At 44.4% G+C, this 15029-nt stretch overlaps 2 protein-coding genes across 3 annotated transcripts; one reads left to right on the plus strand and one right to left on the minus strand.

The window, feature by feature from the left end:
- The first annotated feature begins 239 nt into the window (after positions 1-239).
- On the plus strand, positions 240-4307 carry spout1 (SPOUT domain containing methyltransferase 1). The gene is made up of 12 exons (XM_080017795.1): positions 240-300; positions 405-444; positions 1042-1161; positions 1267-1426; positions 1546-1635; positions 1744-1793; positions 1939-2069; positions 2159-2231; positions 2333-2431; positions 2565-2667; positions 2760-2907; positions 3572-4307. Exons 1-12 carry the CDS (start codon positions 253-255, stop codon positions 3659-3661), a joined length of 1152 nt encoding a protein of 383 aa, XP_079873921.1. The 5' UTR covers positions 240-252; the 3' UTR covers positions 3662-4307.
- A 6106-nt stretch (positions 4308-10413) lies between these two features.
- On the minus strand, positions 10414-14875 carry st6galnac6 (ST6 (alpha-N-acetyl-neuraminyl-2,3-beta-galactosyl-1,3)-N-acetylgalactosaminide alpha-2,6-sialyltransferase 6). Of its 2 annotated transcripts, none has more exons than XM_080018423.1 (6): positions 14838-14875; positions 14289-14358; positions 13976-14176; positions 12970-13382; positions 12740-12847; positions 10414-12463 (listed from the first exon to the last, which is right to left on the minus strand). In XM_080018423.1, the coding sequence occupies exons 2-6, from the start codon at positions 14310-14312 to the stop codon at positions 12277-12279; spliced, it is 933 nt and encodes a 310-aa protein (XP_079874549.1). In that variant the 5' UTR covers positions 14313-14358; positions 14838-14875; the 3' UTR covers positions 10414-12276. The 2 variants fall into 2 exon arrangements, with proteins under 2 accessions (XP_079874549.1, XP_079874550.1); XM_080018424.1 differs by having other exon boundaries at positions 13976-14173; positions 14838-14866.
- Between the last annotated feature and the right edge of the window lie 154 nt (positions 14876-15029).

The raw sequence follows: 15029 nt of genomic DNA on the forward strand, positions 1-15029 counted from the left end.
TTGGGGGAAGGGGGGTGACTTGGGGAGATCTTAAATAATTATATTATATCATATTATGTTTTTTTTATTCTAATCATTTGTTATAATTCAAAAAATAATACACGTTGATTATATTTATTTATTACCTACACGCGTGCAGTGTAATCTGAATTGTGCAATAAAAGCATAGAAAGATGCTCTTCTCGTGCTTTTACTTTGAAGCGAAGGTCCCGACCCGGAAGTAAAACAGACCACGTGTGGATAGATGTAAACATGTCTGACGCCAGCCCGGTTAAAAAGCTCAAATTGGGATTCTCTCAGGTATTGTAACACGTTTGTATCGTGGTGTTTGCTGTATTTTAATTATTATTTCTTTTTATCAGCAACGAGTCCAGTAATATTGTTTTGGGTTTTGTTTTCTCCAGAATAATGACAAGGTGGACTGGAAGAAAAAGAAAGCGGAACGTGAGTCACTATTCGTTCAGGAAAACACTTCGTGCGTTTATTGACGCTGCGTTTGGTGTAATATCCGCTGTTTGGTTGTTGTCCAAACGAGCCCGAGGGAAGAGAAGAGAAGAAAAGAGAAGAGAAGAGATCCGTGGTTGGATCCGCACGATACGAGCGGATGCCGCCACCATCTTTCCGCTTGCCTTGTCGAGACATTAACAACAACCTTTCCCTCCTCTTAGATCCTGCATTTGAAATGAAACGTATACAGGACATAAGATTGCGCTTGATCAGTCTCCAGGGGGGGATTCAGGACGCACTTCCCGTATTCACGACGACGATAAAAGAACATTGTAGCAGCGCTGGTGGTGGAGTTTGTTCACCGTTTTGGAGAAGCAGCTCCACCCTGTGGCACCCTCGTACTCTCGCCTTATAATGTCCTTCTCAACTTTCCTGTATTTTTCTAAATGTTGTCATGGAGATTTGATCGAAGCATTTCAAAATGTTCTGATGGAAATTTAATCCAAGCACAATCATCATAAGTGTACCAAATATTGATCAACGCCGCTCTCTGTATCTCGTTTCCTAATCCACGGTTTTGTTTCCAACTGACAGTAAGCGAAGCTAAGAAGCAAAGGAAAGCGGCCAAGTTGGTTAAAAAGTTAGAGAAGCAGAAGCAGCAAGAAGAAGCGACTGACAAAGAGGTGGTGCTTCAACAGAGCCGGAGCCGCCACGGTAACTTAACCGATGCTGTCATTGCGTCATTGTCTGATATGTGTGTTGTTGTTGTTGTTTTTGTGATATCATGTATATTTACGATTGCCGTTGACCATCTCCTAGGTCGGGCGTACACAGTGAGTCTTGCCCTTCCTGGCTCTGTCCTGGACAACGCTCAGTCGACTGAACTCCGCACCTACCTGGCCGGACAGATCGCCAGGGCCTGTGCCGTGTTCTGCGCTGATGAGATCGTCATATTTGACGAAGAAGGGGAGGATATCAAGTATGTCCCCCTTGGAGAATAATTTATTGTCCGACACACCCCGTGGATATTTTTGCAGAGAGTAACATAATTTAAGAGAGTAACTATCGCTTCAACTATGATTTGCCATTTTCCAACAGGAGCGTAGAGGGAGATTTCACTGGAGTTGGAAAGAAGGGACAGGCTTGTATTCAGCTTGCAAGGATCCTACAGTACCTGGAATGTCCACAGTAAGTTGGGACTTGTCATATTTATATTTAACACATTGACATTTACAATATAGCATTTAGAATATTTATAATAGAAGGTTATAAATAAAGCTATGCCCTTTTTTTCAGGTATCTGCGCAAGTGTTTCTTTCCAAAGCATCAAGATTTACAATATGCTGGTAATTATAAGTATTAAAAATGTCTGTTTGGTTATTACGGGAAAAAAACGGGTTAATTACTTTTAAAACCATATGTACGCAACATGACTGTTGTTATCGCTTTGAATACTTTTATCTTAGTAAGTTTTGTTCTTTTCCCCACTAGGACTCCTTAATCCTTTGGACAGTCCTCATCACATGAGGATCAGCGAGGAGTCGGATTACCGGGAGGGCATAATTCTTGACCGGCCCACCAAACCAGGGAAAGGTTCACTCGTCAATTGTGGAATGTGGAAGGTGAGTGTGTTAGTGCCATCAGAGGTATCTACTGCATTGACGCATTAAAGTACGAACCTTAACCATATCCATTCCATTCATCTATCCAGGAGGTTCAGATTGATAAAAAGCTGCAGACCGGACTGAGAGTCACAGTACGCCTTGATAAGACACAGAGTACAGGTATCGTTGACTTTCGGAAAAAATGAAAAATGCTTTGACTTTGAGTAGACCTGCACTTCATTTCTTTGCATTTGTTTGTTATTTTTTGCGTCTGTCCTCAGAGAGCCGTCTACTTAAAGGTGTAGTTGTGGCTCCTCATGTGCCCAGGACTGAAGGAGGCCTCTATTGGGGCTACAGTGTTCGCCTAGCAGCTTGTCTGAGTAAGTCACCCACATGGTAATACACAAGAGGACCAGTGGCAGCTACAGACTATCATAGCTGTTCCTTAGACAAAATAAGCATTCTTGTCTTGCAAGTTTCTCAGGCATTCAGTATTTATTTGTGTTGATGCAGGTGATGTGTTTACCCACGGTCCGTATAAAGAAGGATACGATCTCACAATTGGCACATCAGAAAGGGGCCGCACCATTGACGAAACAACGCTACCATCATTCAAGTAAGTGTAGAGGCATTTGTCAGTTTGTGAATATTAATGCATTGTCACATTGCACTTTCACACTCCTATAAATGATTCCCCCTCCTTTTTAGGCACCTCTTGGTAGTTTTTGGAGGTCTACAGGGATTGGAGGCGAGCGTCGACACCGATCAGAACCTGGATGTGACGGACCCCAGCCTTTTATTTGATCTTTACCTCAACACGTGTCCCTCACAAGGCAGTAGAACCATCCGCACGGAGGTGAGTGCCACTGGTATACGGAAATAATCCGCAGGGTATTTGAAGCTGGGCTGTTGATAATCATTGGAGTGTTTTTATAGATTTTGATGACGGCAGAAATAGATTACATTAAAAAACACTATTAGGGGTCCAGTCCTAAGGGCGGGACACTTATTGCTTTTGTTGGGATTTTTATTCTCCTAGCCATTATCACAGGTCAAAGTGCCTGCCGCTCAGAAACTGTCAAACCCACGGAAATGAATGAATAACATTTGTATTGGGGAAATACACACACTGCTGTGGTCCAAGTTTGATCCACGTCGGACTATTTCTGTAGGAGCAGTTAGTTAAAAAAAAAACCTTGGTGAGGTTTCCAGTTTATGTTGTGTAGTACATACATAGTATGTTAGTTATTGTTTATTTACATTTTTTGGCTTGTTTTTACATTGGTGCAATTGCTGCGACCAACCTGGACCCCGTGCATTGCTGCCTGCAAACTATATTTATTATTATTATTATTATTATTATTATTATTATTACTATTTTAAAATGCTGCTTTATTGGTGCAACTGTCAACCAACTCTTTCATTTTTTTGTATGTTTTTCTGGGACTGGGGATGTCTTTGTCGTTCGTCTTTGTCGTTGTTTGTTTCAGGGTATGATTTTTTTTTTTTCTTGTCGACAGGAAGCAATCTTAATTTCCATGGCGGGGCTGAGACCAAAGATCGCTGCAGCTTTTGCGGATGTTTCCGCTGCTACCACGCAGAATTCATGACGGAGGGCAAACATGACTTAACTTGACATGACTCACTTTTGATATATTGATAAGATAACACTTTCTTCAACATATAGGGTGGGAAATTCAGATGTGTATCATTGCAAATTGGAGATAACATTTTTGTATTAATGATAAAATTCTGATATCCCTAATTGTGTCACCACTGTTATTTTGTTAATCGTGCAAAACAAATTATCCTAATGGTCACAACAACACAATAGGTTTGTGTTGTGTGAAGGTGTTGATACAGATTTTCTTACAGTACAGAATACTTTCCATTCCACGTAATAATGTTTTTAATGGTGTGTAACTATTGCATGTGTCCAGACAGACATTGCAATTCCGAAATTCCAAATGACAGCAACTGTGCCTGCACAATGTAAAACAAAAAATATGTCTTGAAACTGCACTTCCAGCTTGAATTGCCATATTATAAACATTAGAATTGTAAATGTCTCTGTGGTGTGGGGATAGTGTAGTTTGAGTAGCCACACCGGTCCTGGATCTAGATAATTGGTGGATCTAGGATCAGAGTGGCTGCATACCTGTTGCATGTTGGTTGGTCTAAAGAGCAGCAGGTAAAAACCCCCATCCCCACACACACTCAAGAGAGGAGCCGTGTCATAACACGTTTATCTGCTTCTGGGCCATTCCATCTGGCCTGCTCTCTACAATAAACTGGTGTCTACAACTCCGTTTTCTGTGTCTCTGTGCCGGAGGTCCCTGAACACGCTACGTGGGTGGCGCAGGGTCGGAGAAACTGCCACAGTCTCAATGATTGTTTTTCTATAAATGAGACTGCTTTTCAAGTACAACGACCATGAACCCTTGGTTTGCATTATCCTTATTACATATTTTTGAACAGGGTGACTGGGTTTATTTTTGTAAAATATCATTCAACACCAACTTCTACGCTATGTATTAAACCCTATTTGTGCTCTCAATGTGATCCGGGGTATTATACATTTCTTTCTCTGAAATGCGAAAGAAGAATGAAAGTGAATATACCAAGGAGTATGAAATTTAACTGGTTACTTAATGTCTAGTGTTTTCTGATGGCATGTAGACGGGTGCGCATACAGTCATGGCTGAAAATATTGGCACCCTCACAATTGACAAACTCACAATTGTCTCTAAAATAAGTTGCAATTGACAAAAGTATTTGGTCTCTGCGGAAAATACTGAAGTAACCCTATGCCTGCTTGTAACCCCATATCAGCCAAATGGCTAAACCCCCCCTCCCCCTATGGTGTGTGTGTGTGCATGCCGTACACACCGAAGAACAACTGAGTGAGAAGCACAGAACTGATGGGAAGCGGTGAACAGCCCAACGGGACCGATTGGAAAGGCTCCAAATGGCCCAGCTACAATACACTCAGGGGAAAGGCAGAGGACGAGACATGGACGGAAACCCAAGGGACAAGCGGGACCGAGGACCCATTAGGGGCCAAGGACGGGGATAGAGTGAGAAATGACACCTGCTATGTTACAACTGCTATGGAAAGCCTGGGCATTTTGCCCCGGACTGCAAGAAACCAAAGAAGCGTGACGGAGGCGATGGCGGGCTGGGACGGAGAACACAGCAGCAAGGAAGAATGGTGACGGGACGACGGGCATGACCACTCAGCAGACCATCCAGGTAGAGATACACCAACCACACTACCAGCACCACACAGACCCCACAAAATGAAAATGAAAATGAAAAAGATAATGCCTCGTGTGTATTTTTCCTATGATAACTGCAGCCACCGAGCTGCCGTAATTACACTCTTGGTAATGGAACAAGGTTAAAACTTTTAGGTTCCAGGGCAGGCTAGGGCTGAATATCTCTATTGGGATGAGACACGGGAAACGGCAAGTGTTGGATTGGATGAGGAAGAGTTCAAGTTTTTCGATGTACCAGGAAGCATGCCCCACGTGTCATTACGAAAAGACCCTGCCCAGAATTGGCAGGATCTGGGGAGGTGGACGGATCGGCTGGACGGACTGGGGGATTGGGAAAACAGGTCACCCAGGGGCTGGGCCTACAGAGAACCTATGAACTGGGTGGTCCTCGCCCGTTGAGACGTACACCTGGTGCCAAGTAAACGGGATTATGGCTTCGCCACGGGGCCCATAGAGTGCGTGTTGACAAAGCTCAAGAGGTGGCCAGGAGGCCTGATGGCTGGAGCAACCCCACTACAGGTACATCTAAAATCTTCATACAGGTCATGAAAACCGCAGTAGCCTTTGAAAAGGAAGGCTGAGATCGGCATTGCACATCTTTTTGACTTACTGTTAGAAAGAGGAATTGTGATACCATGCCCCGCTTCCCAATGTAACACACTCATACTCCCAGTCCGCAAGGCTGATGGGGTGAATTGGAGATTTGTACAAGACCTAAGGGGGGTAAATGAGGCTGTTCATTGCTACGCCCCGGTGGTCCCTAATCCCACTACCGCACTGGCCCAAGTACTTGGCAGCGCGAAGGTGTTTACTGTGATTGATTTGGCAAACATATTCTTTAATATACCGGTGGAAGAGACGTCTCAGCAGTGTTTTGCGTTGACATTTAAAGGTAAACGTTACACCTGAACCTGCATGCCCCAGGGGTCTGTGGAGTCCCCTGCAGCATTCAGTGCGGCATTAGGCAAAAACCTTGATGGTTTCACTTTCAAGCACGGCAGCATGGTAATTCAATATGTCAAAAATCTATTAATATGCTCCCCTAATCAACAAGGCAGACACAGTATTATTGCTAAAATATCTTGCAAAAAACGGCCACAAAGTAAGCAAGTCAAAATTACAAATAGCCTGTTCAGAAGTGACCTATTTAGGCCACGTCCTAGGCCCAGAGAGGGTAGAGGCAATTCTAAAAATACCTCGCCCCCACACTGAGAAACAGTTAATGTAATTTTTAGGGTGCACTGGCTACTACAGGAGCTGGATAACTGACTATGCAAGAGTGACACAGCCCAGACCAAACATACACTATGACTACTCCACCCAACAGGCAAAACTGTACGCCCTAACTCAGGCCTGCACCATGGCGGCAGGACACTGTCTTACTGTCTACACCGACAGCCGATATGCCTTCGGTGCCCTGTGGAAGTTAAGGGGCTTTTTAAAATCAGACGGTAACCCAATACTAAACAAGGAACAGGTCAAAGCTCTCCTGGAAGCCATCGCTTTTCGGACCAGACTGGCCATTTGCAAATGCACGGCGCACACCAGGACAACTGATCCAATTGCCCAAGGGAATGACCAGGCCGTTTTCCCTGCAGCAAAACATGCCGCAGGGAAAAAGCAACCACACACACTAGAGGCGCCCACCGTAAAAACTACCCCCTTGTGGGAAAACCTCAAAGAATTCCAACAAAACCCAGTGAAACATGAGCGGGCCACATGGAAAAAAAATGGCACATGGTTAACGGGATATGGATGGGGGAAAATGGTAAGCCCTTCCTCCCAAAATGTTTGTATCCTTATTATGCAAAATTGACACATGGGAAAGACCATGTGTCAAAGGGGAGAATGATGAGTGAAATCCAGAAGCATTGGGACATAATAAGAGGGGGATTTACAAATTACTCTCCAAATTTTTAAAAATTATTTTTAATTTGTACCACTAACAACATTGATCACAGCCAACGAACAGCGCCGTCCACGACACCTTTCCGGGATGCACCTAATGATGGACTTTGTTACCCTCAACCCATGCCGAGGTAAGCACCGGAACCCCCGGAGGAGGGGGAGAAGAGCCAGCCGTAGGCTGCAGCGCCTGACTAGACAGAGGTATAAGGAAGGCTCAGGCAGAAGGGGGAAGTCCAATAGAGAGGCAGGGACATATCCAATAGTGACTCTCGTCGCCTGCAGTCAGCAGAAGCCCTTAGCAAACCGGCCTTATACAATGCAGCCGCGGAATCCACTATGCCGAGCAGGAGGCCAATGCTCACAGTCCTGACAATTGTGGCAGCCCGGTTGGACAATTTAGTGCTGCACAACTTTAGAGATGGCCCCAACAACAGGCCCCACCACCGCAGGTGCAAAGCTGCCTACCCCTGCAACACCAATGGCTCCTGCCTGTCCATTACTGAGACGACATCGAACCACCGTGCTGCAGGCCGACCCCCAACATCTGACCCATTTCCGGGAGGGATGGACGCACCACCGACTGCCGAATCAGAAGAACAATCTTTATAAGGGGAAAACAAATGGTATGACTGTGTGCGCAGCACAACCCAAGTACACACCAGGGAAAGCTGCGTGCTTTGCATGACAGCTTGCCCACCAACTATGGTCGCGCCCCACTGAACTGCACATCCTGTAGTGCCGCATCAGCAACTGGCTGTGGAGCTGCATGCATGTCCTATGCGGCCAACTCCCGATTCAATTACACACAGGCAAGACAGAGCTGTGGTAATTTCAGCATTGACATTCGGCCCAGAACCTACCTGACACTGCCACAGCCCCAGTTCTTTGCCATTAACGGCACGTATGAATGTTTCTATAAGGCAGAGGGAACAAATAACATGGGGAACTTTACTGGAATCTGTCTAACTGTCTGGGAAGTTAAATGTGGCATTTCCGAGTCTCTGAATGTGGCGTTTGCCTCATTCGGAGAGTCACTGCACCATGAACTTCAACAACACGTCTCCGGATGGGAAGTTGGCCAAAGCCCTCAACAAGCTGTAAGCCCTGGCCATTGAGATGCAGGACACCGGCAGTTTTAATGGACTTGGTGGTTGGAGAATCTGCTTGGTAGTTACGGAGCGATGTTAGCTAGATACGCTATGATATTTGTAGCCATTAGAACAGTTTTCGGGTTAATGTTTTGTTGTATTATTCCTGTGTTACGTAACCTCATCAGCCAGACTATGGAGAATCAAATGGTCCGCCAAGGCCAATTCACTGCCATACCACTCGAATGGGTCCCTCCCTATGCCGCCAACACCTTGGACAACGACGGGCCTATGCCGGAAGGAGTTGTGCCAGCTGTGTGAACGTTATTTTCCAATGATATGTGTTGACTAACAGTGTGAATGTTTTTCATTTATATGTGTTGATTTAAAGATTACTCAAAAGGGGGCAATGTAATGAAAAAATACTGAACTAACCCTATGCCCACTTGTAACCACATATCTGCTTTGCTAACAAAAGGAACATTTTGTACTGTTGGCCCTGTTGTCGGGCAGGTCACAATTACAAGTTGTTAAGCCGAGATGTTGAAGATGTTGAAACTGCTGAAACAATTGCAACTGCCTTTGTGACCTTTGCATATGACTACACCCTCAGCAACTGCCTTTGTGACCCCCTCACAGTAACGGTCCATGTGACATAGTTGATATAAACCATCAAGCAAGTTGGTTCGAGGGAGATCCTCTTTTTCTATTCTGTGTGACCTGTAAAGTTCATTGCAGTCTTCTATACAATAAACTTATAGACTAAGTGACGTTGTATTTTTCTGTTTAACCTGAACTATCTCACCCCACGCATCGACCACCACCTGAGTGGCTAGAATTTCCACGACAATATCCTTCTAAATCATAAAATAAACAGAAAATGGCACCGACAAAATTATTGAAACCCTAGATTTAATATTTGGTAGCACAGCCTTTGGAGAAAATAACTGTTGTCAAGCGCTTCCGATAGACTTCAATGAGATTCCTACACCTCTCCACTGGCAGTTTGGCCACCTCTTTTGTAAACCGCTCCAGTTCTCTCAGATTTGAAGGGTGCCTTCTTCCAGCTGCTGTTTCAGATCTCTCCACAGCTGTTCAATGGAATTCAGATCTGGATTCATTGCTGGGCACTTTAGATCAGTCCAGCGTTTTTGTTTTGAACCATTCTTGGATGCTTTTTGATGAGTTTTGGGTCATTTTGCTGCTGGAGGACCCATAACGCAGCTTTGTGACGCTGGGGGGAACGTTGGTAATCTCCCAATTTCATGATGCCATGCACAGATTCAAGGCACCCAGTACCAGAGGCAGCAAAGCCACCCCAAAACATCAGTGAACCTCCTCCATGTTTGACTGTTGGGACAGTGTTCTTTTCGTTGAAGGCTTCATTCATCAGTGAACCTCCTCCATGTTTGACTGTTGGGACAGTGTTCTTTTCGTTGAAGGCTTCATTCATCAGTGAACCTCCTCCATGTTTGACTGTTGGGACAGTGTTCTTTTCGTTGAAGGCTTCATTTTTTTTCTATATACATAGTTAATGCGATTTAAAAAAAAGCTCTAAGTTGGGCTCCATCCTCCCAGAAAGATTTTGGCTTGTTCAGGTGTGTTTTGGCAAACTCCAGCAGGGCTTTCTGCCTCTGCCACTGCAGTGGGGTCCTCCTGGGTATCCTACCATAGAACCCCCTTTCATTGAGTTGACGACGGATGGTGCGAGTTGAAATGGTTGTACCTTTCTGAAGGTCAGCTTGAATCTGTTTTGCAGTTGTCCAAGGTCCTTTATTCACCATTCAAACAATCCTTCACTGCAATCTTTGGTCAACTTCTCTCTTGCGTCCTTTTCCAGGGTGGTTGGCTACGGTACCATGGGTCTTAAACTTCTTGATAACATTGGTGGACACGGGACCATCAAGGTCTCTGGAGATGGACTTGTAGCTTTGAGATTGTCCATATTTGGCTATGATCTACTGTGTGACCTCCTCAGACAACTGTTTTTTTTTTAAATTTTCTCTGTGCTCAGTGTGATGCACTCAGTGACAATAAAACAGCAGAATGAGTACTTTGCTCCATTTAAACTGGTTTAATGAGTGATTATTAGATTGCAGGACCCTTTGACTCACCACAGGTGAGTTCAAGGTGAATCACTTGCTTGAAATCCAATTAATTCTTGCAACTTCTAAAAAGGTGCTAATAATATTGTCCAGGTCATTTTTGGATTTCTGTGTGGAATAAGCTAGGATTTAGTATTTATTTATTTCGAAAAAAAAAAAAAAAAAAGTTTCCTCTACAAACCAAAATAATACATATGTGGATACCAAAAGATGTTTTAATTTCACAATTCTCTGGAAGAAATGTTGTGTTATCTGAAAGAAATGCAAGGGTGCCAATATTTTCGGCCACGACTATATGTAAGCTCTCTCAGTAACCATGCAGTTTTAAATGGCAACACATTAATAAAGCATTCACTTGGCACAATATTATGAATTGTTCATAGACCCACATACATACTCCCGAATGCCAGAGGTAAAAAGGTTTAAGTTCACAAGTTGTCATATGCAAAAAGAGGACATCTAGGACAGTGAATAGTCTACCTGTATCTTCAAATAGTCTTTAAAATTATTTATATTAGACATCCTGACCATAACGCTTGCTCACATTGTATACATCTTAAAAATATTGAATGTCATGTTTTAAGCATTTATAAAATTCCGACCCAAAGCAATGGACAGCACGAGAGATCATTTTACATGGATGGAAATGTCCTAAATGTAAAAACTTTACAAAGTTTACTTAAATGACAAATTGTACATCCAAATACAAAGGATAACCATCCAGTGCAAACACTCCACAAATGTTCTTTTGAGGGGGGTGATGGTTTCTTTAAATTGAGTTAGCATTTTGAGAAAAGACTTCTACTACAGATGATGGTTTGGTGGATTTTCGGAATTTTGCTGAATCACAGAGAATCACCAATATCGGAAAAATAAGTGCAATTAGAGAACATTTTAAACCAACAAAAAAAACATTCAGATGAAAAAACCCCATCTTAAACTCACAGCATGACTGAAAACAGTAGCATTTCAGAAACCTCACAAAAATTAGGTTCATATTTCTTATTACAGCTTAGTGACAAAAACACTAGGATGTCCTTTCTATTTATTTCCCAATAGTGATTGTTGTTAAAATGTTTTTTTTTCTTATTCATATGATAATTACCAAAAATCGGCATCCTTTAAAGAAGGACATACTGTACTTAAACTGTTTTACACCAAAATTAGAGCATATATGCAGGTTTTTTAAATGCCGGTAGACTCGCCAAAAACAGGGGTTTGACTCAGTTTCCACTGCCAGTAGACGAGTATGCCTTTTTTTTTTTTTCTGGTGCACCATGGGCCTCCGGAGGCGGGGAGCGGACACGCTCCTCTGGTTCGTAGGCCGGCATGGGACGGTGCTGGAGTGGCTCGGAGCCCGGGGGGGAGCGTGGGGGTCCGGGAGCGCGTGGGGGTCAGGGTGTGCATGGAGCACGCCCTGACCCAGCGGTCCCCACGGAGCAGTCCCCACACTCAAAACATGTCGTGGTTCCGCATGCGGAAAAAATGTCTGATTTTGGATTCTAAATCGGTTATATGAAATCATCGATTGATACACGGAAACTCCTGTCTATTTATGTGTCAGCGTCCGGAACTTCAATGCACATCACAGCATCGCGCCAGAAAAGGGGCTAAAATTTGCACGTCATTTGTCCCGGGAATGAATGCCGATTGTAACCTTTCCCACTAAAGACAAAAACCAGATGTTAGCGGGCGTTGGTGGGCTTTTTTGTGCATATGTCTTGTCTTATACCCCTTGTATACGAAAGGTTCTGAACATCCCTTTGTGTGCATCTGGCTTCACGAACAATCAACAAAGAACGAATGATGCGATGCAGTCCACAAGGCTTGTGAAGGGAAGACCGACTCACCATGTGGGATGAGCGAAAGTGAGATTGTACTGCTTGGCCCAGCGTGCAAAGACCTGCTTCTCGGTGATAAAACGATGGTGGTTGCCTCTTCGGCCCCTTTCGTTCTGTAGGTATGTCACACACTCATCGGGCCCCCTCGGCTTGTAGTAGTGATAGGGCATCTTTTTGGGCCCTTGTTTTCTTCTAAAAGAAAAAAAGAAAAGAAACGGTTGTATCAATTCAAAATGTCTTTCAAGTTTAAATTCATGATGTAAAATCTGTGTAAACAAATTGTTTATTTTCCCCAGTGGAGATTTGTTAAAATACAAAGCTCAAGACCTACAGTATATTACATAAACATGAGTTTAAACCCAGAGATATCACATTTAAATCTAAAGTGGTATTGTGGCTATTACATACCAATTACATTTGTAAAATAATTGATGTTGTGAAAATTATGAATGAATGAGTATTACTCACCCACAATGACTAGGTGGAACCATTCCGTAGACCTGGACATTATCACACATTTCAATGGCGAGGACCATGGTGAACCAGCCTGTGCTCAACCAGGATTGAGACTTTTGTCTTAAGGGAAAAAAAATCAAGTGGAAAGTTTATAAAAATAAAGATAAAAGTACCATTCCACGCTTCTGTAGCACAGAGCATATACCTCACTATCTTCTGTTTTTGCTCTTTGAAATACCCACCGATCCCGGCCTGTCTCCCTCTGAAACAGATGATCGAATTTGCGCATCTTGCCGGGCGAGATGGTGAAGAAGGACAGGCTGGCGTACACCCTGCTCACCCTCTGGATCAGCCTGAACAGCGTCCCCTTGGCGTCCTTCCCGATCTTCGTCGGCGGGCCCCAGAAGACGATCACGGGGTTGCCGCCCGTGCGGTTCAAAAACTCCGCCGGCTTCCGGGCCACTCGGAACACGCTGGAGTGGGCCACCACCCGCAGGGTCGTCCGGTTCCCCACGTCGGCCTCGTAGCCCAGCGTGGGGGCGTCGTTCATGCGGATGACGCACTCCGTGCCGTCGATCTCCTCCCCCGCGCCGGTGCCCAGGACGTGGCTGGAGCTCGTCACCAGTGCGCAGTGGTTGCAATTTAAGGTCATAGTCTGCGGAGGGAACGCAATACAAAGAAAAACAAAACATGAGTTGATCTACACCAAAACATAAAGGGGCGGGGATTCATATCAAACCAGGACTCAGGAAATCCTCGCTTGAATCCAGGATGTAATCTTCTGAGACGCTAAGATGACATAGTCGAAGACTAGGAAGTCCTAGACTGAGGTGATGGTGGTCTAGTCAGCGCCCTCTGCCTGGTCTTAGTTCTGGTCCTAGCCCAGATCAACTTGGTCGACCTGGTCCGACATCCATTAATACAAAGATTAACCTGCCTTTAAGCCTTCACTGAGACCTAGATTGACCTCGATTCCTCCTAGAAATCAGTTGGTTTTTTTTGTTGTTTTTTACCATGATCGAAAAAGGCCATGTCAGTGCAGATTAAAAGTGGTGTCAAAGATCAGGCCCGCTCCGTGTCCGCGAAACCGCCCCAAAGACAACTGAAGTAGACGCTCTCGACTCGGAAGAACCGCTTCACCTGAAACGGCAACTGACAATGAAGCATCTCACCGTCAGCTCATCATCCTAATATGAAGTCGATGATAAACAATACGGTTATGTGCGTATTAAAAAAACACAACATCACCTTGTTCCCAGAGACGGACACGTAGCCTTCCTTCCCAGCCCATTTCTTAAGATCCGTGGCCTTGAGGGCGTGGTGGTTGGCGACCACTTGGAATTGTCCACGTACGACGTCACTGCCGCTGTTGGAGCCGTAGAGGATGAGGAGGGTGGTCAGGAGGAAGACAGCGCCGAAGATGACCATCCTCTGGCTCTGCTGTCCCTGCTGGCGGAGCACAGGGGCCATGGGTTGGGATGGAGTAACAGTAACGAGGCGGTGGACGCGGGTTACGTTATGTGTAGGGGGGTGGTTGCCACACCCGGGGTCCGCCTCCTACCTTGTCGATAAGCCGGAACCCCATCCTTTCTGATCAGCAGGGCATTTGTTTTGATTGTTTGTCATCATACCTAGGGGACGGGATGAGATGCTGATCAACATCTTTTTTTATTATTATTATTATTATTATTATTATTATTATTTTATTTATTTTTTTGCTTAGGTTTGGGTCTTGGAATTGGTGTCGTTGAATACGATGATGTTAATTCATGAAAAAAAAAAAACACCACATTTTTGTTTAATCGTTCGCTTCGTTCTCATCAAATATCGCACATTTTGTATGAGACAAAAAAATACATATATATATTTCACGCAGGTTAAAATGAGACTCCGGAACTACGGAAAATGGTGATTGCAATTGTTCGCATTTAATGTACAGCTACTGACAACATCCAGGCAAGTAAACATGATGTGAAATGATCCGAACGTGGCTCTGACGTCAGCGTAACACAGTGCTATACCCACATGACGACGAGTGGATCACTATTACTATCTATCGATCCGTATCCACAAATAGGAGATCACACCCGGGTGCGTAAACGTGCCTTACCATTTCAGTGTCGGTGCTCTGCGAGGGTCTCGTCCCCCATTTTCAGCTCTGTGGGAGGGGCGGTGCTGCTGACGTCATAGCCATCTTCAGCCCCTGCAGTGTGAGCGCCGCTACAGAGCGGGTGAAAGAAATACCTGCGGGTGTTCGTTCGATTATATCATTTTGATATCTTATTTGTATATTTTTCTTTTT

The sequence above is a fragment of the Zeus faber genome (genome assembly GCF_960531495.2).
Source record: "Zeus faber genome assembly, chromosome: 17".
Classification (NCBI taxonomy): Eukaryota; Metazoa; Chordata; class Actinopteri; order Zeiformes; family Zeidae; genus Zeus; species Zeus faber.